We start from the raw sequence: 24512 nt of genomic DNA on the forward strand, positions 1-24512 counted from the left end.
ATGGCTAGGCAAGCATAGGTAATCAGATTCCCATGCTTCCTCTCTTTCTGGTCCTGTATGTTTAGAGTGGGTTGGAATGTTGGAAGCAGGATGGAATTTGTGATCTTAGCAATGAGGCTTTCTAGCCAGCCATGGGAAAAGAAACCAATAACCCCTCCCCAGCCTCTTCCCCCCCCAAAAAAGCTTCTAACAGGTTTATAACCAAAGCAGATTAGAAGCTCTAATTAATTTTGTGGCCTTTATTAAAAAAAAAGAAAACAAATAAACAACACCAAAAAAAAAAACCCAAAGGAGAGAAGAGGGGTAAGGAAGGTGCAAGGAAATTTACTCTTTTGCCTCAGCCAGTTTATTGTTCATCTCTTTACTTTGCTCCTTGTCCTGTGGCCCAGCCCCGCTGGCTCCGCTTGGTGTTGGGCCCTTTTTCTTGGTGCTCCGACCAGATGCCAGCTGCTTCTCTTTGGCCTTTTTCAGCGGTTTATGGCTTGTCGGGGTCTTTTTTGGTTTGGGGGTTGGAGCGCTGGGCTTCTCCACCTGAACAGGTTAATGGACAAATCACATACACAAAGACATGGCAACACAGAAACATGGAAGAGAAAGGCAGGAAAATGGATTGAGAAGAAAGACATTAGACTTGTAATTTTCTTTCTACCTTTTGCCTCTCCTTCCCTCCCACCCCACCCTCCACCCCAATTAATCATAACAAGTTTCCAGACTAATTTTTCAAGAAGAATCTGGAGAAACAGTAACCGTAGTTCACATTTACAGAGATTTTTAAATTAATAACGTACTTTGTTCCTGAACAACAATGTGAGATGTTTAGTGCAGGTTTTGTGCCCATTTTATAGATGAGGTAACTAAGACTGAAAGTGTCCATTGCCACTGTTCATCAGAGTAGCTCGGGTCACATCTTTCAGCCCAAAATGGCAACAACACTAAGTGAAACATATGGCTTGAGGATGCTTAGCATAGTGAACCCTGCCTTTGATATACTATATTCTGCATTTGTCTTTTTGTTGACTTATGACTTTGGATCACACCTTGACCCTAGTCAGCTGAAGTCACACTCTGATATTGCTTACCGTTTTAAGATCGGATTGTGCTGCACACAACAATCATCATTCTCATCACCATCACCAGTACCACCATCATCATCACCATAAGCAGCATGACCAGTGCTACCTCCATAATGTTAATTTCTAGAGGATATTAATATCGATAAAGTCCTTTCCTACCAATCAACCTATGAAGTAGATGTTACCTCTTCTTTCTTTCTCTCACTTTAGGATATTGATTTTGAAAGTTAACTGTGCATCTTGGCCTCTGGCCCCTGGTGCTGTTCAAAGTCTTCTACTCTTCCACTTCCAAACTCCAAAGCAGACTCTACTGAAGTCTGTTAGTTTCCATATCTGGTGAGCTCCAGGAGGAACTTCAGAGGACAGTACACTTATGGTCATTTGGCCAAGTAGTGGCAGAGTCAAGGTCTGGCTTTGGTCTCCTGACTCAGTTTAAGTGCTCTGTTCATTAAAGTGATCAGCCTCTTTGAGGTTCATCCATCTCTAGATAATATACAATATTAGGATTTGACATTTTGCTTGCAAGGATCAAACAGCTATGGACAACTGGCAAAAAACTAAATCTGATATTAAAAGACCTGGGTTAAAATCTTACCACAGTTATATAATCTTCAACAAGTTATTCAGTGTGAATGTGAGAAGACAAGAGTGGGACAAAATTACTGTCTTAAAGTGTCTTAAATGTTGTCATGATGAAAACGTATTCTATTTAATTGATACATCCCTTTGTGACAGAACTACAACCAAAGAGAGATTTATTTGGTAATATACATAAATGCAAATAGTTTATGTGGATTTATTTTTTTATTTAACACCTCTGCTGAAGTTACTGTGATTATCAGTTGATTGTAGGATTTTCTAAATAAATCATCATATTATCTATAAAAGTAATAATTTTGTTTCCTCTTTGCCTTTATTATTAAAATGAAATTTATAGTACTATATCTAATTGTAGTAGTGACAATGACCATCCTTGCTTAATCCCTAGAAAGGACATAATCTATTTTCATTACATATAATTGTTGGCCCTTGGTTTTAGAAATGAATTACTTACCATATTAAGAAAAAGTCCATTTATTCCTGTAGTTTTCAACAGAAATAGATTTTGTATCTTGATAAAATATTTTTCTATATCTAATGACAGAATTATGATTTTCATTGTTCTTGTAATTAGCATGCTTAATGATGTTTATGGTTTTATTCATAAGATTTATTTAATCTATGCTCCATTTTCTCTTATGGCAGTGCTACCACTCTGGGATAGGCTGTCATCACTTCCCACTGGTGGGTCTCCTTACTTCAAGTCTTTCTTTACTCCAATCAATTTTCCACTCATATGTCAAACTGACCTTTCTAAATGCAAGTCTGACTATGTCATCTCTTTTCTTCTCCTCTCCTCCATCATTCAATAAACTCCAGGCTCCTGTCACCTCCAAAATCAAATATAAAATTCTCTGTTTGGCATTTAAAGCCCTTTATAATCTAGTCCTTTCCTACCTTTCCAGTTATCTCTTACTCTCTTCTATGTATTCTATTAACAAATGACACTGGTCTGTTCACTGTTCCTAAACAAGACTGTCCACCTCCTGATTCAGTGTGGAGAGAGGCGCTATATCCTTACTTGCTTCTTATTCTGTGTCCTTCAGGAAGGCATATTTTTTTGAGTACCAAGTTTCACCTTTATTTTCCTTATATTATTGCATTTATAGGTCATACCCAATCTTCCTTTTTTTTTCCTATTATACCTAGCTTTTTATAAATTTATAAATTTTTTATAGATTTGTCCATAGAGTATTAATTTTGCTCTTCTTTCCTTCTGTGCTTAAGTGTCTTTTAAAATTCTTTGTCCCTTGATGATATCTGTTCTTTATATAGCACACTATTCATTTTTTTCATTTTCTTTAAACAATAGCTGCTAGACAAGAGAAAAACAAATTTCATTTAAAAAAGAAATCACTTTTCTTAACAATTGTATTTACCTTTGTTGTGCTTCTCACTGGGTATGTTTGTAAACTGCACATTCTGCTCACTTCTATGTGAATACTTCATATTCTATTCCCTTCAGGAATGCCTCAGATGGCTTTTGCTGCTGAAAGTCTGCCATTTTTTTCTGCTGGATAGTTGGATTCAGCTTTGAAGAGTATATGACTGAGTCATGATTGGGTTCCTTGAACATCTTTGCTTTTTAGATAAACTACTTCAATCTCTCTTTTTATTTCTCATGGCTACAGAGCAATTCTGGGTATTTGGTGTTTGCCTTCACAGCTGTTTTCTGATTGCTTGAAAAATTTGTTGCTCACTTAAATCATTCTGACTTGGAGTTTTGAGCATGGAGTTCTAGTGGTGCACTGTCATCTTCATTCAATAGTTCTCAGGTTTCTTTTTTGTTTCACTTGCCATATGATGGATTTTTCTATTTGACATTTTTTTCCCCTGGGAGAACTATTGGTTCTTATTTCTCGTGTGTTCTCTTAAAATTGTTTCTTTTGTTTTTCTTTTTCAAAATTATTTTCTGCATTTTGTATTTTTATATCTCAAATGAATTATTCTTTCAGAATCTCTAATTCTGTAGAGACTCTCTACTCTGTCTTCTAACTTCTGACCCTTGTTATTAATAATGTTCTCCTTTGAAAGTTCTGATTTTTAAGCAAATTTAATTTCTAATGCTTCTTTCCAAAATTTTACTTATATTTTGAATTATTCTGGAGTTTCCTGCCATTTCATTACCTCTGGAGGAGAATTTTTGATTAATTTTGCTTTGTAGTTGTTTCTTCCATTGTATTCTGGTCTCTCCTTTGAATTTTGTTTTATTTTCTATGTCTTTATGAACTCCTTGAGAATTAGATCTGTACTCAGATTTCTTCCTATGGACTTTTGATCTTTCAGTTTTTCTCTTGTATTTCTAGTTGTTTGTTTCTGCTCTCTCCTCTCACTCTTTGGTCTCTACCCTTTCTCTTTCTTTATAGGATGTCCTTAGCCTCCTAGCATTGGGATGTTCACCCAAGGCTCTACCCAGAGTGACCGTTAGGAGATTGGCTCTGGCTGAATGTCTGTCTACCCTTCCAAAGTCACAACTCTTTCCCCTTCTCACTGGCTATCCATTGATCTCATCTTTACTATGACACTCCCTCTCTCCACCTGCCACACCCAATTCCATATTCCTTTGGATAAGAGAGTAGTATTTGTGCCTGACTTCTCTTGTAGAATGTTGTGGAGTTAGTTCAGGCCAAGACACTGATTTGGGATGCCTGGGCAAGGACCTTTGCAAATAATCCTTGAAGAACACCTATAAGACTGTGCACAAGCAGGATGCATGTGGGTGGGCATTATGGGATGGGAATACTGAATGGGACCTTAAGAATGAGGTTATCCAGTGTTAATATATGAGGTTTGTTTTTTGTTGGGTTTTTTGGCCTTGTGTAATCTATTTTCTTACTTTGTAGATTCAGCTCTAGGTTAATATTCAGTGTATCTATCACATGGTTCCTTTTTCTGAGGACTTCCATTTTTCTGAGGCTATCCATTGATCTCATCTTTACTATGACACTCCCTCTCTCCACCTGCCACACCCAATTCCATATTCCTTTGGATAAGAGAGTAATATTTGTGCCTGACTTCTCTTGTAGAATGTTGTGGAGTTAGTTCAGGCTAAGACACTGATTTGGGATGCCTGGGCAAGGACCTTTGCAAATAATCCCTGAAGAACACCTATAAGACTGTGCACAAGCAGGATGCATGTGGGTGGGCATTATGGGATGGGAATACTGAATGGGACCTTAAGAATGAGGTTATCCAGTGTTAATATATGAGATTTGTTTTTTGTTGGGTTTTTTGGCCTTGTGTAATCTATTTTCTTACTTTGTAGATTCAGCTCTAGGTTAATATTCAGTGTATCTATCACATGGTTCCTTTTTTTGAGGACTTCAGGAAAAAAAAAACTACTCCACCATTTTGCATTGTGAATTCTTTTTAAATGAATTCTTGTATGGCATAGTCTCCAGTCTTCTGCTCTTCATTCTGGTTGGTCTTTTCTGTCTGGGCTCAGTTTCTTACTATCCCTACCAAGATATATTATTTTGTGATGGAGAAAGAATATGATACCTAGAGCATTATACTATCAACAGTGAGATATGGAATACAAATGCAAATACAGACCAACCTATGAAGAAATAGAAGGTCAGGACTAGAGATTCCATTACAATGAAAATTTCTGTATAATGAAATTTCATATAAGTAATATTTAAGACAATTGCAGAATAGCAGCAAAAATTCAAAAGTCCCTTATGGATCTTTATAACTGAATGTTGTTCGGTTTAGATGGAATGAAAATTAGTAGAGGTTTTTTGGGGAGTGGGGGAATCTGTGTCAGGTGTTAGAACAATTCCGGAGCCAGTACAGTAGAATTATGAAAAATGGAATGCTGCAACTGTGGCCAAGAGCTCTGTTGAAAGCATGACTTTCTCTCCCCCAGGTCAGGGAGTTTTAAGTTGGACCTATACTAGTCTGAAGCTATACTGGGACTATATTGAGAGAAAGAGAAGGAGCAAGAATGGCAGGTGAGAACTCAAGAGCTGGGTACCATTCCTTGGGTCTAAATCTGTGTTCTCAGGAGGAGGGAGAGAGAGAGAGAAAGCGAGAGAGAGAGAGAGAGAGAGAGATCCATGTGAGAGAGAGAAGGCAGAGAGGAGAGAGAGAGAGAGAGAGAGAGAGGGAGAGAGAGAGAGAGAGGGGGAAGTGGGGAGAGGGAGAGGGGGAGAATTGTACTTTGGAACTCTACTGCCAACTGCCTGGGGTCTTTAGTCAAACAGAATATATAGAAGGGCTACAGAGACATTAATCTGCATCACAAAGTCAATGAGTAGTACTCTTGGATTCAGAAGACCTGAGTTCAAATGTTGTCACAGGCACTTTCTAGCTGTGTAATCACCTTCAAGTCCCTTCACTTTCTCTTTAATCACCAAGTCCTCATTTGTATAATGGGCATAACAATACTTGCACTTTTTAATCTCACAGAGTAAAAAAGCACTTTGCAAATCTTAAAATACTAAATCAGCTTGAGCTACTACTCGTATTATTGTTATAGCTGCATCTTTGATAACACCTTTTGAGCATTTCCCTATTCTCTAGGGTGGGCTTGAGTTCTTGTGTCCTGAGAAAATAGGAGAAATGTCAGTGTGTTTCTCCATGTTGACTTCCGAAGGCAGCTCACCTTAGATGATTCCTTGAAAGGTTCACTGTAGAGGCTACGGATTCTTCTGCGATCAACAACTTTATTCTCTGCTGGTGTGGGCTTGTTTGGCTCCCCCTTGAACTGGGCACTGTAGCTGGTTTCGTGAACCATCTTATCCTCTGGTGGCTTGTACTGGGACTTGGCTCGGATAGGCTTCACAGGCTTAATATCTGTCCATGCTCTGAATTCATTTCTGCAAATCAAAACACACGCACAAAAACATAAAATATATTTAAGGTCAGACATTTGGAGAGTAAAGCAGAGCAAACAATACTTAGAATCATTGAATCTTAGAGGAGGATGAGTCTTATAAGTCAGTTTAACCAACCCCCTGTTTCATGTGTGTATCCTTTTAACAATATCCTTGGTGGGTGGTCATCCATTCTCTGCTTCAATACTTCCCATGCCAGGATATAACTACTTCATGAGGCAGTCTATGCTATTGTTGAATAGCTGTAATTGATAGCGTTCTTTCTTAGCTTGGACTAAAAGGTGCCTTCCTGTCATTTGAAACTATTGGTCTCTAATTCTTCCCACTAAGTTTCATGGGAGAAGCCTAAATGCTCTCCATATTGTAAACCTTCACATACTTGAGGAAAGTGATGGTGCCTCCCATAAGTCTTTCCCTCTTCCAGATGACTATTCCCAGTTTCTTCTACCCACTTGTTCTACCAATAGGAAGTTGACTAACCTACTCAAGCATGATTTTTAAGTGTTCTCCTCATCTTGGCAAACCTCCTCTGAAAGTATCCTAGATTGCCAATGTTCTTCCTTATATGTCACCCTTCCTTCTTTCCTTCCTTCCTTCCTTCCTTCCTTCCTTCCTTCCTTCCTTCCTTCCTTCCTTCCTTCCTTCCTTCCTTCCTTCCTTCCTTCCTTCCTTCCTTCCTTCCTTCTTCCCTTCCCTTTTTCTTCCCTTCCTTCCTTCTATTCTTTTTTACTTCCTTTGTTTCCCTTCCTTCATTTCTTTACCTTCCTTCCTTCTTATCTTTTCTTTTTTTAACTCTCTCTTAAAAACATTAATTCATTTATTTATTTTTGGTTACATTTCAGTTCCAAGCCCTTGAGACCCTCCTTCCCAAATTCATTCTAGAGAAGGTCAACATTTGACACAGATATTCATGTGAAATTATATGATGAATAGTTCATGACACCCTTTCTAAATAATATCTACCACAGCCTGCTGCATGTATGCAATCAACAAGTATTTATAAGTATTTATTATGTTCTAGGAACTGTGCAACATATTGAAAATATTAGCTGTGGGGCAGCTAGGTGGCGCAGTGGATAGAGCACTGGCCCTGGAGTCAGTAGTACCTGAGTTCAAATTTGACCTCAGACACTTAATAATTATCTAGCTGTGTGGCCTTGGGCAAGCCACTTAACCCCAGTGCCTTGCAAAAAAAAAAAAATCTAAAAAAATAAAGGAAAGAAAGGAAATACTAGCTGTGTGATTTTTAACAAGTTATGTAATGGTTCTTGGCCTGAATTTTCTCATCTGTACAAATGGGGATGATGATGATGATAATAATAATAATAATAATAATAATAATAATAATAATAATACTGACTTCACAGGATTATAAGGATCAAATTAGGTAATATATATCAAATGCTTTGTAAATCTTAAAGTTATGTATATATGTATATAGTTGTGACTTTGAAATAATGTTTTACAACTTACAGAACACTTTCCTCACAACTGCATGCTACTTCAGATAGTATTTATCTCCATTTATGGATGAACAAACTGAGACTGGGGTTCAAGGGGTTGAATGATGTGCGTCAAGCCACACACAATTACCAAATAGCACAGTCAAGATTTGAACTCAAGACTTAGGACTTCAAGTCCATTAATTTTCCTATTATACTATGAAGTGCAGAGTATATATTTCTTTGGTTGAAGGGCATCTTGTGTACATCATATATTGCTGTTTGACCTTCATTCTCAAGGAAAATGATGTCAGGGATGTAATGACATGACAAGTATATGAGCCATCTGAGTCCAGTGGCCAGATATGGATCAGAACGACTGGAGATGGTTCTGGATGTGAGGCAATCAAAGTTAAGTGACTTGCCCAAAATCATACAGCTAGTATCTATTATGTGTCTGAGGTCAAATTTGAATTCAGATCCTCCTGTCTCCAAGGCCAGAGATCTATCCATTGTACTATATAGTTGTTCCACAGGTAACTTATACAGATAGTTAAATCCACAAGCATCTAGTGACCACTGTACAGCTATACTAAGCCAATCACAAAAGTCACATACTGTCTGTCTATAGAAGGAATTTTAGAACAAAGAACATAAGGTGCCAGAGTCAAAAGGGGCTCAATTTGACAGAGGAATAAATTGACATCTAGGAAGTGACATCAGTAACATTGCTTCTGTTTAAGGCTGCATCTAAATGTCCTTTCCTGACATTTTGATGACAATCATTATATGAATCAATTAAATGAATTGCAATACTAAATAGCCACGGCAAGTCTCCAAGTTACCATTGTCAGCAATGAGTCAGCAAAAAATCTTTTCCTTTGACAATTCTTTTATATCATTCTCTTCCACCATCCAGAGACTTCTGAGCTCATAATGGTCTGATCAGCTGCAGCCAGACCCACTATACATTAACCTGACAGTGATGTCATTTTGGTCCTGAAGTCTTCAATCATAAAAGATAAACAACAACAATTCTAATGCTACCCTCAAACTGGACATCTCTTTGACCCCTTGTGACATACCTTAGGCCATCTTATCTCTGAGTGTTGCCTTACACTATTCCTCAAGCCTAGAATGTCTCCTATTCCTATCTTTGCCTATTGAGCTCTACTTCAATGTTCAATGTCAATACTGTCTCAATTCAATTTACTTCAACTCAGTTTGGCATTTATTAAATAACTTCTATGTTCAAAGTCATCTTCTGGGTCCTAAGTACTACTCTAGAACTTCCTGAACAAACCCAAATTAGAGATGAACTATAGAGGCCAACCCTCTGTTTTAGAGATGGAGAAGGTTGAGATTTAGAATAAGAGAATTGCCCAGGGTCACACAGTGAGGAAGCAGCAGAAGTGGGTCTAGAAGCTAGGTTTTCCTAACAAAACCAGCATCCCATCCACCACACCACCTCTGACTGATAAGGGTCTTCCTCCTTAGATCTCATCTGCTCTTTTGCTTCCTCTCTTATGTACTCGTGCATTAATAAGTGTGAGGGAATAACTGTTTAGTTACTATGAGTTTCATAGACAGAGAAATGCCTCACTGCAAATTTGCATCTCTCCCTCCAATGCTTTGACTAAACTGTTAATGATGGCTGTAGTCCATTCAGTCCATACCACAAACATGCCCATTTGGAAATGGTGCCAGCTACACCAATAAGGTTCGAACAAAGAGATCATAAGATCACAAGAAGGGCAAAGTTGAGTGAGGGAACTCTCTTTGGCAGTCCAGAGGAGAGCTGGCTATGGAGGAAAGAACCCTGCACTGTGAAGGGAGAAGAACCAAGAGAGCATTGTACACATTAACAACAACATTGTGAGCGATCAACTATGATTGATGCAGCTCCTCTCAACAGATCAGAGAGTTAGGACAATGGACAACGCTATCCACATCCAGATTAAAAAAAAATCATGGAATCTGAAGGAACACTGTTTACTTTTTTAAAATTTCTCTTATCTTTTTCCTTCCTATTCCATGGTTTTCTTTCTTTTCCCTTAATTCTACTTCCTTATACACAAAATGACTAATATGTAAACATATTAAGCACAAATATATATGTATATAACATTCACTAGATTATTTGCTGCTGAGGGGAGGGGGGTGGGGAGAGAAGGTGGAAGAAAATTGTGTAATATAAATATGCAAGTGGATGAATGTTGAAAAACTTTCATAACATGTAATTGGAAAAATAAAATATGAATTAAAAAAAACCCTCTCTGAAGAGAGAAATATTCTTCACCTTTTTCCTTGCCTTTCTTCCAGAGGGCAATCTCCTCTTTTGAGATTCAGGGCAAGCTAGTTAACTATTTAAAGGCCACCAGGGTGATCCAAGGTGACCATGGTAGCACTGAACTTGGGGTCAGAAAGGACTTCAGTTTGAATTCAATCTCAGACACTGGCTCGCTGTGTAATGTTGACAGGTCATTTTTGTCTCTCAGAATCTTGTTTCCTCAATTGAAAAATAGGGAATTTGTGAAGATCAAATAAGATGATATATGTGAAGTGCTTTTCAAACTTTAGAAGCCTATATAAATACTAGCTATTATTATTCAGTGAAAATCCCCTATATAATTCCATCACTTGAAAGAGTAAATTATTCATATGCCCTAAAAGGTTTACCTTAAAAGGTTATTTTCTTTTTAAAGCTCAGACTGAGACAGCTTTGTACCCTATACAATATGCAAAATAGTCACTTGGGGGTGTGAGCCCTTCTAAATTTCAGACCTTTGTTATTATTGTTGACTTGTTTTAGTCACGTTTGACTCTCTATGATCTCATTTGGAGTTGCCTTGGCAAAGATAGTGGAGTGGTTTGTCATTTCCTTCTCCAGTTCTTCTTACAGATTAGAACACTGCAGCAACTAGGATTAAGTGACTTGCCAAAGATCACACAGCTATTAAGGGCCATTTGGGTATCTGGAGGCATTAAGGACTTAATATCCAGAGTTGAATAGGGCCCTATATGCATAATTGCTATAAGAAAGCTAATTATGATTAAAGGCCATAACTTAAAATTGTTATTTATTCAGAATATATGTTGCAATCATTTTGTCATAGCAAAATTCAGCACATATATTCTCCCAGTATTTTTTTTTTTTTGGCAAGGCAATGGGGTTAAATTAGAAAGTATCAAATGTCTGAGTTCATTTTTGAACTCAGGTCTTCCTGACTTCAGGACATATACTCTATCCACTGTGCCACCTAGCTCCCTTCTTCACATATATTCTCATTTGATCTTCACACACAGACATAAGGTATGTGTATGTACATATGTGTGTATATATGTATATACATATGTATACATATGTATATATATATATATATATATGTATGTATGGAACAAGGAACAAATGAATCAAAAATGTGAATTGCTATCATGATGATTTTTTTCCTTGAAATTAAGGGAACAGAGGGGTGGCTAGGTGGTGCAGTGGATAGAACACAGACCGTGGAGTCAGGAGTACCTGAGTTCAGTTTAAATCCAGCCTCAGACATTTAATAATTACCTAGCTGTGTGGCCTTGGGCAAGCCACTTAACTCCATTTGCCTTGCAAAAAACCTAAAAAAAAAAATTAAGGGAACTGGGAGGGATTGGTGGATGGAGAGCCAGGCCTGGAGTCAGGAAGACTCATTTTCCTGAGTACAAATCTGTTCTAAGGAATTTACTAGATATGTGACCCTGGACGAGTCACTTAACTCTGTTAGTCTCTGTTTTCTCATCTGCAAAGTGAGATAGAGAAGGAAATGGTAAATCAATCTAGTATTTCTACCAAGAAAACCCCAAGAGGGGTTGTATGTGACTAGAAGAGTCACATACAATAGAAACAACTTACAACAACAAAAAGGGAAGAGGGCATGGTAAATCTGATTTTAAAAATATAATACTAAGTGTTTCAAAGGGAAGTAGATTAAAAAGAAACACATACAAAATGATAAATAGTAAATGTTTTGTTTAAGTAGAGAATTTTTATTTCTGTACCATTCTGTACAGGAATGACTGTTCTTTATCAGAGATGAAACAGTTAAACAAGAGCCAGTAGAAATACCTTTGCTTGGAGTCTTTCAAGTTGAGTCCAAAAGGTCTTAAACTGAAAAAAAAACAAAGGGTCTGCTTATGTATCAATCTAGAGACTATATAAAGCAGAGGATCTTCACCTGGGATCTGAGATCTTGTTTAAAAGTCTTTTTCACAACTGTACTTCTGTATAATTGGTTTCCTTTGTAATCTTATGTATTTTATTTTGTACATTTAGAAACACTACTCTGAAAAGAGATATATAAGTTTCACCATAACAGGAAAAAAATCAAGAATTCATGCCAAAGAGTGCAGTTATAATAGAGATTTTTTTTTTTTTTTTTGCGTGAGGCAAATGGGTTAAGTGGCTTGCCCAAGGCCACACAGCTAGGTAATTATTAAGTGTCTGAGACCGGATTTGAACCCAGGTACTCCTGACTCCAGGGCTGGTGCTTTATCCACTGCGCCACCTAGCTGCCCCCTATAATAGAGATTTTCACAGGACACAAAATCCAGTAAAAATGATGACATTATAGAATTTATAAAGCAAATTTATAAGCAAAGTAAACTACTAATGTAAATCCTAGTATGAGGAGGCATATTTGAAATCCTTATTCTAGTCATCACTGAGATAGAGTGGGAAGAAACAGATAATTAAAAGAAGATAGAGGTGGTGAAGAAATATTTGGAAAATAAACATAAAGACTGCTTGAGATTTGTGACACAGAATAGAAAAGGTGGATATATTCTGACAACCCCCAAAACAGAACTCATCTTTCTTCCCAAATCCATCCTTCTATCAAACTTCCCTCTATCTGCCAAAGGTACCATCATTCTTCAAGTTTCTCAGTTTCATATCCCTAACATTAATCTTCTACTTTTCATTTTCTCTTATCTCATATATCCATCAGTCGCCAGTGTTATCATTGGAAATTTCACAATATTTCTTTTCTATTCTCAAAGCCCCACCCTAATTCAGGCCCTCATCACCTCTCATTTGGATTATTATAATGATCTTCTAATTGGTTTTCATGCCTATAAAGCTCTCATTTGGTATTTTTTTAAATTATCTTTTAATCAGCAAAAAATTTTCTCTGCTCCTTGTCTCCTTCTCCAATTTCCCCATTGAGCCAGGAAAAGCAAAATCATTGTTTAAAACATATAGTTAAGCAAACCAAATTTCTATATTGGTCATATTTTTAAAAACTCATTTTCACCCTAAGTTCTTCATCTTTTTGTTAGGTGGGTAATCTATTTCATCATCAGTCTTCTGGAATCATAGTTGGTCATTATGCTGGTCAGAATTCCTTCAGAGTTCTTTATTTTTGTAACATTGTTATCATTGTACAATTTGTTCTTTTGACTCTGCTTGTTTCACTCTGCATCAGATCTTTTTAAAAAAGATTTTTAATTTATATCTTTTGCTTTTTATATCACCAGAGTGATGCATCCCAGTAGCCTTCCTCTTCTTTCTTAAAGAGCATTTATAAAATAAATAGTATTTTTAAGATTAAAAAAAGAGGGAAAAATTAACATAGTGATCAAAACATTGAAAAATTTTGAAAATATTTGCAGGGTACAACACTTGTGGACCTCCCACTTCCTCAAAGGAGTAGCTTGATAGTTATCTTCTAATATTTCTTTTTTTTGAGTTGTAGTGTTTTCTTTATAATTTCCCAACATTAATTTTGATATTGTATGTATGATTATTTTTCCATTTATATTATTGTAGTTACTGTGTATTTTATTTTATTGGTTTTATTTAATTCACTATCAATTCTTTGAGATTTTTCTATGCTTTTCTGTATTCATCACATTCATTTTTTCCTTAAAGTTCTATAATATTCCATTGCATTCATGGATGATAATTTGTTGAGTAATTTGTTAATCATACATGGGCATCTACTTTGTTTCTAATTCTTAGATATCACAAAAAAATGATGCTAGAATTTGGTGTATATAGAGATTTTTATTCTTATTTAGGGTTTTTTTTTGGGAAATGACTCCAGTAATGCAATATCTGGATCAAAAGATTTGGTCATTTTAGTAACTTTATTCGCATAATTCCAAATTATTTTTCAAAATTGCAAACCACTTCACAGCTCTAAGAATGCAACATTAAATTTTCTCATTAAATATTCACCAACATTAAATTTTCTCATTAAATATTCACCAACATTAAATATTCTCATCTTTTTCATCTTTTCCAGTTTTTAGTGCGTGAGATGAAAACTCAGGGATTTTTTAAAACAGTGATTTGGAGCATTCTTTTACATTAATAGTTTGCCTTTCTTCTTTTGAAAACTGCTTGTTTATATCTTTAGACCAATTATTTATTGGGGAATGACTTTCTACTTGTATACTTATGTGAAATAATTTTCTTCAACCTTTCTCTCCATTCTCTGTTCCATCTCCTAGTATTTTCCGCTTTCTTTCTCTTTCCATTCTTTTTTATTTTTTATTTTTTTGGTTTTTGCAAGGTTAAGTGACTTGCCCAAGGTCACATAGCTAGATAATTATTAAGTATCTCAGGTCATATTTAAACTCAGGTCCTCCTGACTCCAGGGCAGGTGCTCTATCCACTGTGCTACCTAGCTGCCCCTCTATTCTTCTTTTAAGTTCACTAATATATACCAAGTCTGTCTAATTTAGATTCTATGACTCCTGATGATGATAGGGTTCAGAGAAGACATATTTAACATCTCCCCATACTAGAAAGTAAATAGTTTATACTTGTTTAGTCCCTTATGTTTGTTCATACATGTTTACCTTTTTTATTAAACAGTTTCTCTTGACTTTTGTGTTTGCATTTCAATGTTTCTGTACAGCTCTAGTCAGAATGCTTGGAAATTCTCTATTTCATTAAAGATTCATTTTTTTCTCCTGTAGATTATATTCAGTTTTACTGATTAAGTTATTCTTGGTTGTGAGCCCATATACCATGCCTTCTGGAATATTGTATTCCAAGTTCTTCACTTCTTTATAACCATGACTGCCAAATTTTGTGTGAGCCTGACTATAGCTCCTCACTATCTGAATTTTTTCTTTCTGGCTGCTTGCAGTGTTTTTCTTCTTTAAATTGAAAAATCTGGATTTTTTCTATAATGATCCAAGGAGTATTTATTTTCAAATTTCTTTCAGTAGGTGACCAATGATCCTTTTTATTTCTACTTTGCCCTCTTCTTCTTCTTCTTCTTCTTCTTCTTTTTTTAGGATTTTGCAAGGCAAATGGGGTTAAGTGGCTTGCCCAAGGCCACACAGCTAGGTAATTATTAAGTGTCTGAGGCTGGATTTGAACTCAGGTACTCCTGACTCTAGGACCGGTGCTCTATCCACTGCGCCACCTAGCTGCCCCTTTCCCTCTTATTCTTTTTTTTTTTTTTTTTTTGCAAGGCAATGGGGTTAAGTGGCTTGCTCAAGGCCACACAGCTAGGTAATTATTAAGTGTCTGAGACCGGATTTGAACCCAGGTACTCCTGACTCCAGGGCCAGTGCTTTATCCACTGCACCAACCTAGCTGCCCCTTGCCCTCTTATTCTAAGAGATCTAGGTAAGTTTTTCAAATATTTGAAATACTATGTCTAGCTCCTTTTTGGGAGAGAGTTGATATATTTTAGTTAGTCCAATGATTCTTAAGTTATCTCTTCTTAATCTTTTTTTTTTTTAGGTCAGTTGTTTTTGCTATGAGATGCCATATACTTCCTTCTTTTTTTGTCTTTTGACTTTATTTCATTATTTCTTCATGTCTCACAGAGTTATTAGTTTTTATTTGGTCCATTAATTTTCAGGGAATTTTTTGGTTTGGGCAAAGTTTTGCGCTTCTTGTGTCAAGATGTCAATTCCCTTTCAAATTCTTTCTTCTGAAGCTCTTTTTTCTTCTATTGCTTTCATTTTATTTACAAATATGTCATTAACTACTTAAAACAGTCTTTCTTCATCTCTTCTAGATATTCTAATTGAATTTATGCTCACATTTCACTTCCCTTTGAGGCTTTGCTTGTAGGTATTTTAGAAACATTCTCTTCTTCTGTCACTGTAAGAGTTTTTAATGATGGAATATTTTTGGTTTGCTCATTCTTCCATCCTACTTCCTGATTTCATATGCCATGCAAGAGTTTGCCATACTTTTGGAGACAATGTGTGGTCCTTTTGCTTCTTTCTTGGGATACTGAATGTTGTAGTATTTCAGGATTCCAGAGACTACTCAAGCTGGGGACTTGAGAGCTTTCAGTTTTCCAATTGTGATCTGATCTAGGGCAAAATCTGACAAGAGCCCTCCTGGTCTAAGCTCTGCAAATTCCTGACCTAATTTGGGGTTTGAGCAATATACCTTTGGGGCTGCCTTATTTGGAGTACCAGTAGACTATTGTTGGATACAGTCATTATCAACCAGTTGGAAAACTCTGGTGGTTCAGAATAGCAGAATGGTGGGCTTCCATGTATTCCTGGATTCTTGACCCTGTTATTCCATTGAGGGCTTTAGAATGGGCTGGAATTTAGAAATGAGAACCCAATCCACTCCTGAGATCTGAGCTACATAGCTGCTGCTTACTTCTGAACTTAATCCTTGCTCAAGGAAACAGCCTATGACCCATGAACATTCTTCACACTGGAACACTAATCCTAGGTGCAGGTTCCCTCCTTGGGCCAGCTTAAATCTGTGCCCTGGAACTGGGAGGTGAGGAATAGAGTTGCCAGGTGGCATTTTCTCCCACACACCACATGTTTAGACCCCTCTATTGTTGGATCAGAGACCTCTTCCTGTTTTGTGCAAACTCTCCCTGACCTAGAAGGTTCTATATGGCATATTTCTGGTTAGACCCCATCCCCATTATCTATAATTTTATCTCCCTGGGCTAGAAAATATGAATCACAGTGATTTTTTTCTTGGATTTACTAATTAGCATTGTTGTTGTTGTTGCTAACAACTTTAATAAAGATTTGGTTTGGAGAATTTTCTAGATCTGAAGCTCACTGTTTTTCTTTTTGTTACTCTACTGTTTGTACTCTGCCTTCTTTGGCATTTAAAACCTTTCACACCTGGTCCTAGCTAATATCTTTCCATCCCCACTTGATATTATTCCTTTACTCCCCTTCTCACACTCTCTGGTTTAGCCAAACTGAACTTCTCTCTTATTCTCACATACTCCCTCTCTTCTCTCTTTTCTAGAATGTAATTCTTCCTCACCTTTGCCTCAGAGAATCCCTCATTCTTTCACAATTTACCTGAAATGTGATCTCCAGAGGATCTTTCCTTGATCACAATTGCTAATGTCCTCTGACCAGAGGAGGGCAATCAATTAAGGGCAATGTAATTAACTCTATTGTACTAATTTTACATATAATTTTCTATGTATACATAAATATATGTATACTATATATATCATAGTATTATAGCTTTCAATACTACTGTATTATTTATTCTTATGTAGGATTATGTCTATCATGATAAAATCTAAGCTCCTTTTGAGAAGACTCGGAATCACAGATTTAGGAATGAGTAGGGATTTTTTCATTTTTTTTTTGTATCCCCATAGTGCCTGGCACACAATTGAAGCTTAATAAATGCACTTTTTTTATTAAAGATTTTATTTGAGTTTTATAATTTTTCCCCCCAATCTTACTTCCCTCCCCTCACCCCCCCCAGAAAGCAATCTTTCAGTCTTTACTTTGTTTCCTAAATGCACTTTATTGAACAACAAGCATTCTAGATGTCAGCAAAGCAGATTTCAAAGGCTTTTGAGTAATCTGGTGAAGCCTATGGAACTCTTCTCAGAATAATCTTTTTAAATGCATAAAATAAAATACATGGGATTGAGATACAATTATAAAAATAAAATAAAAATAAAAAAATAAAAAAATAAAATAAAAAATAAAATAAATAAAATAAAAATAAAAAATACACATTCACAAACCCCAGGTTAAGAAATTATGACTTAGAGAAAAGGACAGGTAGAATTACATGGCACTCAAGAAAAAAATTTTGAAGAATCACAGAAAAAGAACATTAATGATCAAGAAAAGAAGGAGTTATCAAAGTAGATGAATTTATAATTCACTGACCAACTAGATTTATTTAAGATGACTGTAGAGGAAAGGAGAATGTGTGATGACTAGAAAAATGGGACACGTGCTTAAAAGAATAAGAAAAGCCAAGGACAATTAAAAAGGTGTTTTTGTCATATTAGAGAAAAGAGGAAGAAAGGAATAAAGTTTACATTGAAGAAGGGACATTACTGTCTCTGAAAGTAAATGGGAATATGATAATGAAAGACTAAGATAAGACATTGTAACCCAATTCATAATTTTCTTTCTTGTTTTTAATAATAATAATAATGAAATATTAAGAAAAATGATATTTGGATTGGAAAGGCTGGAAGTGGCTAATGGGAAGCTGATTCACAAGATAATCCAGGAGATAAAAATAAGGTACCTAGTTATTCTTGTTGAACAGAAGTCTCCAGACTTTGATACATTACACCCTTGGGTACTGAAGGAACTAGTAAATGTGTTGGTTGAGTGACTGGCAGTGATCTTTAAAAGACCATGGAGAACTAGAGAGCTACAAAGGACTGGAAAAAGAGCATGGTACTCAGTAAAAACTTATTAAGCTCCTACCTATTATATCCCTGGAACCATGCTATGCCCTGGGGATTCAGAGAAACAAAAAAAGACAGTCCCTGTTCTCAAATATGGGAAGCTAGTGGTACAGTAGATAGAGCAATATAGCTAGAGTCAGGAAGGCCTAAGTTTAAATCTGCCTTAGACACTTATTAGTTGTGTGACCCTGGGCAAGTCATTTCACCCTGTTTGCCTCAGTTTCTTCATTTATGAAATGAGCCAGAAAAGGAAATGACAAACAATTTCAGTATTTTTGCCAAGAAAATCAAAATTGGGTTAGAAAGAGTCAAACACAACCAATAAAACAACAGTCTTCAAGTAGTTTACAATCAAACGGGGGTACAACAAGCTGAAAACTATGTATAAACAAGCTTCACACAGGATAAATTGGAAATAATTCATAGAGAGACAGTACTAGAATTGAGGGAGATTGGGAAAAGCTTCCTATATAAGGTAGGATTTTAATTAATTGTATTAATTAAAGGGACCTGAAGGAAGTCAGTCTTGATTTTCAAAAAAGGGAAAAAATGTAAGGTCTGTAAACCCCAGGACTTCTAATGGCTAAATTTTAAGACTCAGCCTCCTTATACATCTTAGCCATTCTTTTCACAAATATTAGTTTATTTTTTAAGTTTTGATGATGCCCTGGAAGAAAGATTGATCTGTCTGGATGCTCGGGTAGCTAATCTCATGCTCAGTAATGTGAAGATGGCAGGCTCTGTAGAACTAACCGTTTTTGTATGCCTAGGTCCTAAGGAAGTAGTTCATTATAGGGAAGCACTAAAGATTTTTGAACAGGACAGTGACATAGTCAAACTTGTGTTTTAAGAGTATTAATATGATTAACAGTAGCACTGGTAATTATCAAATATGATGGACTTAGTTCTTTTCAGAAGTAAAATAATCAAAGATAATTCTCAAGGACTTGTGATGGAAAATACCATTCACTTCAGAGAAAGAACTTATGGAGTCTACAGACCAAAATATACTATTTTCCAATTAAAAATTTTATTTTATGTTTTATTTTTTACTCTCTCATGGCTTTTGTTCCCTTTTGTACTGACTTGTCTCTCACAATATGACTAATATAGAAATATGTTCAACATTCTTAATACATGTATAACCTATATCAGATTACTCACTGTCAAGGGGATAGGGAGGGAAAAAATGTGGAACTCAAAACTTTGCAAAAAATGAATGTTGAGGGGCAGCTAGGTGGTGCAGTGAATAAAGCACTGGCCCTGGAGTCAGGAGTACCTAGGTTCAAATCCAGTCTCAGACATTTAATAATTACCTAGCTGTGTGGCCTTGGGCAAGCCACTTAACCCCATTTGCCTTGCAAAAACCTAAAAAAAATGAATGTTGAAAACTGTCTTTGCATATAGTTGTAAAAATAAATAAATTTAAATAAAAATATATTAATGGGACAGATATATGGAGAAAAGACAGAAGGAGATGTTGGAAACATGAAAAGTAGTATTTCAATAGAGGTATTCTGAGATGATAAGGAGATAATAGCTTGAATTAGAATAGTGGCTCCATGAGTAGAAAAAAGAGATGAATATGAGAGACATTGTGAGGGAGAAATGGCAAGATTTAACAGCTGATTTGAATATGAGTAAGAGAGAAGAAAGATTCAAAGATGGCTTTGAGATTGTGAGTCAGGGAGGCTGAACTGGATGGTGGGGTTCCCTTCAACAGAAATAGGAAATGAAGACTGGAAAGTGAGTGGGTTTGGGGGGAAAAAGTCAGTGCATTCTATTTTGAATATATTAAGTTTGGGAAGTGGGAATTCATGATTCACTTCCCCAACAAATCAGCTGACTGAACATACAAAACAAACACAGAAAAAAATAGCAAGGAAATCCCAGGTGGTAGGTGGTTAGAATACTGACAGTGGAATCAGAGTTCAAATCGAGCCTCAGAAACTTACTTATTAGCCATCTGACCCTCAGCAAGTCACTTAACCTCTGTTGCCTCAGTTTCCTTATCTGTAAAATGAGGAAAATAATAGCACCTTCCTCCAAGAGGTACTATAAGTCTCAAATGAAATAACATTTATAAAAAGCTTAGAAACATTTGTAAATAATATTTGTAAATAGGTAGATACTCAATAAATGTTAGCTATTACTATCATTATTATTGGTTTTATTTTTTTAGGTTTTTGCAAGGCAAATGGGGTTAAGTGGCTTGCCCAAGACCACACAGCTGGGTTATTATTAAGTGTCTGAGGCCCGATTTGAACTCAGATACGCCTGACTCCAAGGCCGGTGCTCTATTATTATAATTATTGTTACTAAGCTACTGAAAGCTTCTCTGAGCTTCACCTGATCATTTATTACTCAGTTCTCCTAGTCCCACATTGTAAGATGCACAAAGTGCAGGCTGACCTGCCAATTACATATGTATAATGAGGATTATTCCCCTCCCAGCCCCAATCTTTCCAAACATTGAATATGTTTTGGTAAGAGCATATGGAGCCTGCAAGAAGCTCTCCTGGTCATTTCTGGTGGACAATGTGTGTTTTGGCTCAACAATGAAGGACTTGGTGGTTTGGAATAATGCAACTCTCTGCCCATGTAAGTGTAATACAAGTTCTGAGTAAATGTTTCATTTTTAAATCTTTGTGTATTTATGAGTCTTTTGTGTATTAAATATTCCTTTTGCTTAATAATAGTCACCTCATACCTGTACTAATTATAAACAGAAACTCTAGACATGAGCCATACCTAAGCTTTAAGTGATTTCTCCTGGGGTTCCAGGGTTGGGACATTAAGACCCAGAGACAATGGGAAAACCTGATACTTCTCTTTAAGGGCTAGGCTCCCCTAGGACAAACCAATTTGAGTGTTAGCCTGGAGATGGAGTCCCTCAGACAATTGCTAGCTGTGTGACCCTGGGCAAGTCACTTAACCCTGTTTGCCTCAATTTCCCTATCTGTAAGGTAAGCTGGAGAAGGAAAGGGCAAACCAGTCCAATATTTCTGCCAAGAAAACCTCAAATGGGGTCATGGAGAGTAGGAGGACATAACTGAACTGATGCAACCACAACTTGGAGAAAGATTCCTGAGCCCTCTTGGTCTGTCATTACACCTCAGTGCTGAATGCAATGAAAACTGAACTGAAACAAATCTTCTACCCTAAACTATATGAGGATGGTTTCTCTAAAACTCATCTCTAGCTCCCAGCCTGGGTTTCTCACCTGCCATGCCTCATGTTACCACTCTCAGTTCAGTGTACTTTCCAAAATAGGAATCAAAGAAGCAGCGCTACAAAGGTGACAAGGACTTTAGGCTTTAACCACAGAAATGGAGAAGAAAGGTTGGAGAATTTTTACTTTGTGCACAAATAACAACTATTTTCTGAAAAATCAGGCTTGATTGAACAACAACAGAAAATGAGACAAAAAGGATATTCTGGCTATCTTTAGACTTTATTCTGATATTACCAAATTGTGCAGATGGTCCCATAGGAGTAACACCGTCTACTCACACATGACATGTTTCCCACAGCTTGGAAAAGGGCAATAACAAATTGCCATCTAATGTATTTTAAGGGTGTGTGTGTGTGTGTGTGTGTGTGTGTGTGTGTGTGTGTGAGAGAGAGAGAGAGAGAGAGAGAGAGAGAGAGAGAGAGAGAGAGAGGAGAAAGAAAAGAGACAGAGAGGGAGAGGAAAGACAGAGACAGAGAGAAAGAGAGATATAGAGACACAGAGATAGAGACAAAGAGACAAAGAGAGATATAGAGACATAGAGATAGAGACAAAGAGACAAAGAGAGATACAGGGAGGGAAGGGGAAAGAAGTCTTTTTTTTTTTATCAAGCACAAAAGTGTATCAGTTGAAATCTGCTCTGTATGGGACCTGGCTTGGCTATAGGAGGAGGGGGAGATCGATAGGGCAAAGTCCTCACCCTCTGGACATTTACAACTCAGTATGAAGTTGGACTTTGAGTTTACTAGAAGGGACTTCAGAGCTCATCCAGATCAATCTCATTTTACTTAAGAGGAACCAAAATCTCCCAGAGTACAGTTCACTTTATTTCAACAATCATGTGTTGATCTCCTTCTCAACCTGGAAGATCTTTCTACTTCAACAATACGCACCTCTGAGTGGTGATCACTCTATCTCCTCACTCATAGAAGCATTTTCTGAATCTGGGCAACCAGGTAAAACTTCCATTACTGTCAAGAAAGCTTTTATTTTCATCCTCAGTGCAGGATGATTAATATTTCTAGAGTTCTTTAAGGTTTTTCATGCCCATCTCAATAACCTCAAGCATGAGACTATCACTATGGAAACTGTACTCTCTAGGAAATAGTCTGCCACGGAATCTTGGCAGAGTGCCAGGAGGGAGGCAACACTCACATTGCCATGACAGCCTTCCCTGGTGCCATCCTTAGGAAAAAAACAAGCAAAAATATCCATAGCTTTTCTGTCTTGTTTTTCCCTTCCATCTCTCTCCTTAATGTTCATCTATTACAAAATATTACTCACAATAACCTTTGTGTATATTGTGTAGGTACTATTACTCCCATTTTATAGATGAAGAAACTGAGGTAAACAGGTTAAGTAACTTGCCCGAGGTCACACCATTAGTAATTATATGAGGCTGAATTTAAGTCCAGGTTTTCCTGACTCTAATCTCAGGGCTTTGTCCATTGTGCCAAAGAAAGGGAAGGGTTTTCATCATATAGAGATGAAGTAAGAAAGTCCTTTCCCAATCCTGGAAGTGATGTGAGAGAATAATGCAGACTAAAAAGCAAAGGGTAAGATTATTCAAGAAGGTTGTATAGAATGAATAGGAGATAGGTGAGATTGGAAGTAAAGATTCCCCTATTAGATTTTAAACTCCTTAAAAGCAGGGACTGTCTGGCACAGCATCTTGCAGGCATTGTTGTTGTTCATTCAATTATGACTTTTTGTGACCCCTATTTGCGATTTTCTTGGCAAGGATATTGGAATACTTTGTCATTTCCTTCTCTAGCTCCTTTTACAGATGAGGAAACTGAGGCAAACAGGCTTAAAGTGAACTACTCTGTAGTATATAACTTGTGATTGTCTGAGATTGGTTTTGAACTCTGGTCTTCCTTATTGCAGAATAACTGGTCTTTAATAAATATTTCTTGGAGTGGCTAGGTGGTGCAGTGGATAGAGCACCAGCCCTGGAGTCAGGAATACCTGAGTTCAAATCTGACCTCAGACAATAATTATCTAGCTGTGTGTCCTTGGGCAAGCCACTTAACCCCATTGCCTTGCAAAAACTAAAAAAAAAAATTTCTTGAGTGATCATTTTATATTATAGTGTATTTTTATTTATGTCTGTTTGTCTTTTCCTCATACTAGACTATAAGTAACATAAGGGCAAAGACTCTTATCTAATTCCCCTGGCCTAGAGTTCTGCAACAAGAAGGCAAGTAATGTTTTTTTGAAATTAATTAAATATGTGGTTGAAGTGAAGTTAGGAAGCTATTACAGTGATTGTGGAGAGTGTAGAAGATGAAGGCTAGAACCACAGAGATTGCAGTGGAGTAGAAAGGAGAGATGGATATGAGTTAAAACCATCTTTAGGTGATTGGAATAGTAATGGACAAATCACTTCACCCTGTTTGCTTCAGTTTCCTCATCTGTAAAAATGAACTGGAGAAGTAAATGGCAAACTATTCTGGTATCTTTGCCAAGAAAATCCCACAGGAGGTCATGACGAGTCAGACACAACTGAACTAGTACCTGGGATCACAAGAGATGGCATTAGAGTGCACCTAGCTAACCTCCCTTACTTTACAGAAGGCTCAAACTCCTAGCAAAGTCTGCATTTGAAACGAAATTTTCTGATTCCAAATCTGATGTTCTTTCCACTACAT

General features: G+C 36.7%; 1 protein-coding gene across 1 annotated transcript in view; it reads right to left on the reverse strand.

The window, feature by feature from the left end:
• Positions 1–224: 224 nt before the first annotated feature.
• Positions 225–24512, reverse strand: part of MAP6 (microtubule associated protein 6) — a 41447-nt gene continuing 17159 nt past the window's right edge. Inside the window, exons 2-3 of the mRNA XM_074188826.1 lie at positions 6283–6496; positions 225–531 (exon numbers count right to left, since the gene is read on the reverse strand). Coding sequence (XP_074044927.1) covers positions 325–531; positions 6283–6496 — 421 coding nt within the window. The 3' untranslated portion in view covers positions 225–324. The remainder of the gene's footprint in view (positions 532–6282; positions 6497–24512) is intronic.

The sequence above is a fragment of the Macrotis lagotis genome, chromosome 1, assembly GCF_037893015.1.
Source record: "Macrotis lagotis isolate mMagLag1 chromosome 1, bilby.v1.9.chrom.fasta, whole genome shotgun sequence".
Taxonomy (NCBI): Eukaryota; Metazoa; Chordata; class Mammalia; order Peramelemorphia; family Peramelidae; genus Macrotis; species Macrotis lagotis.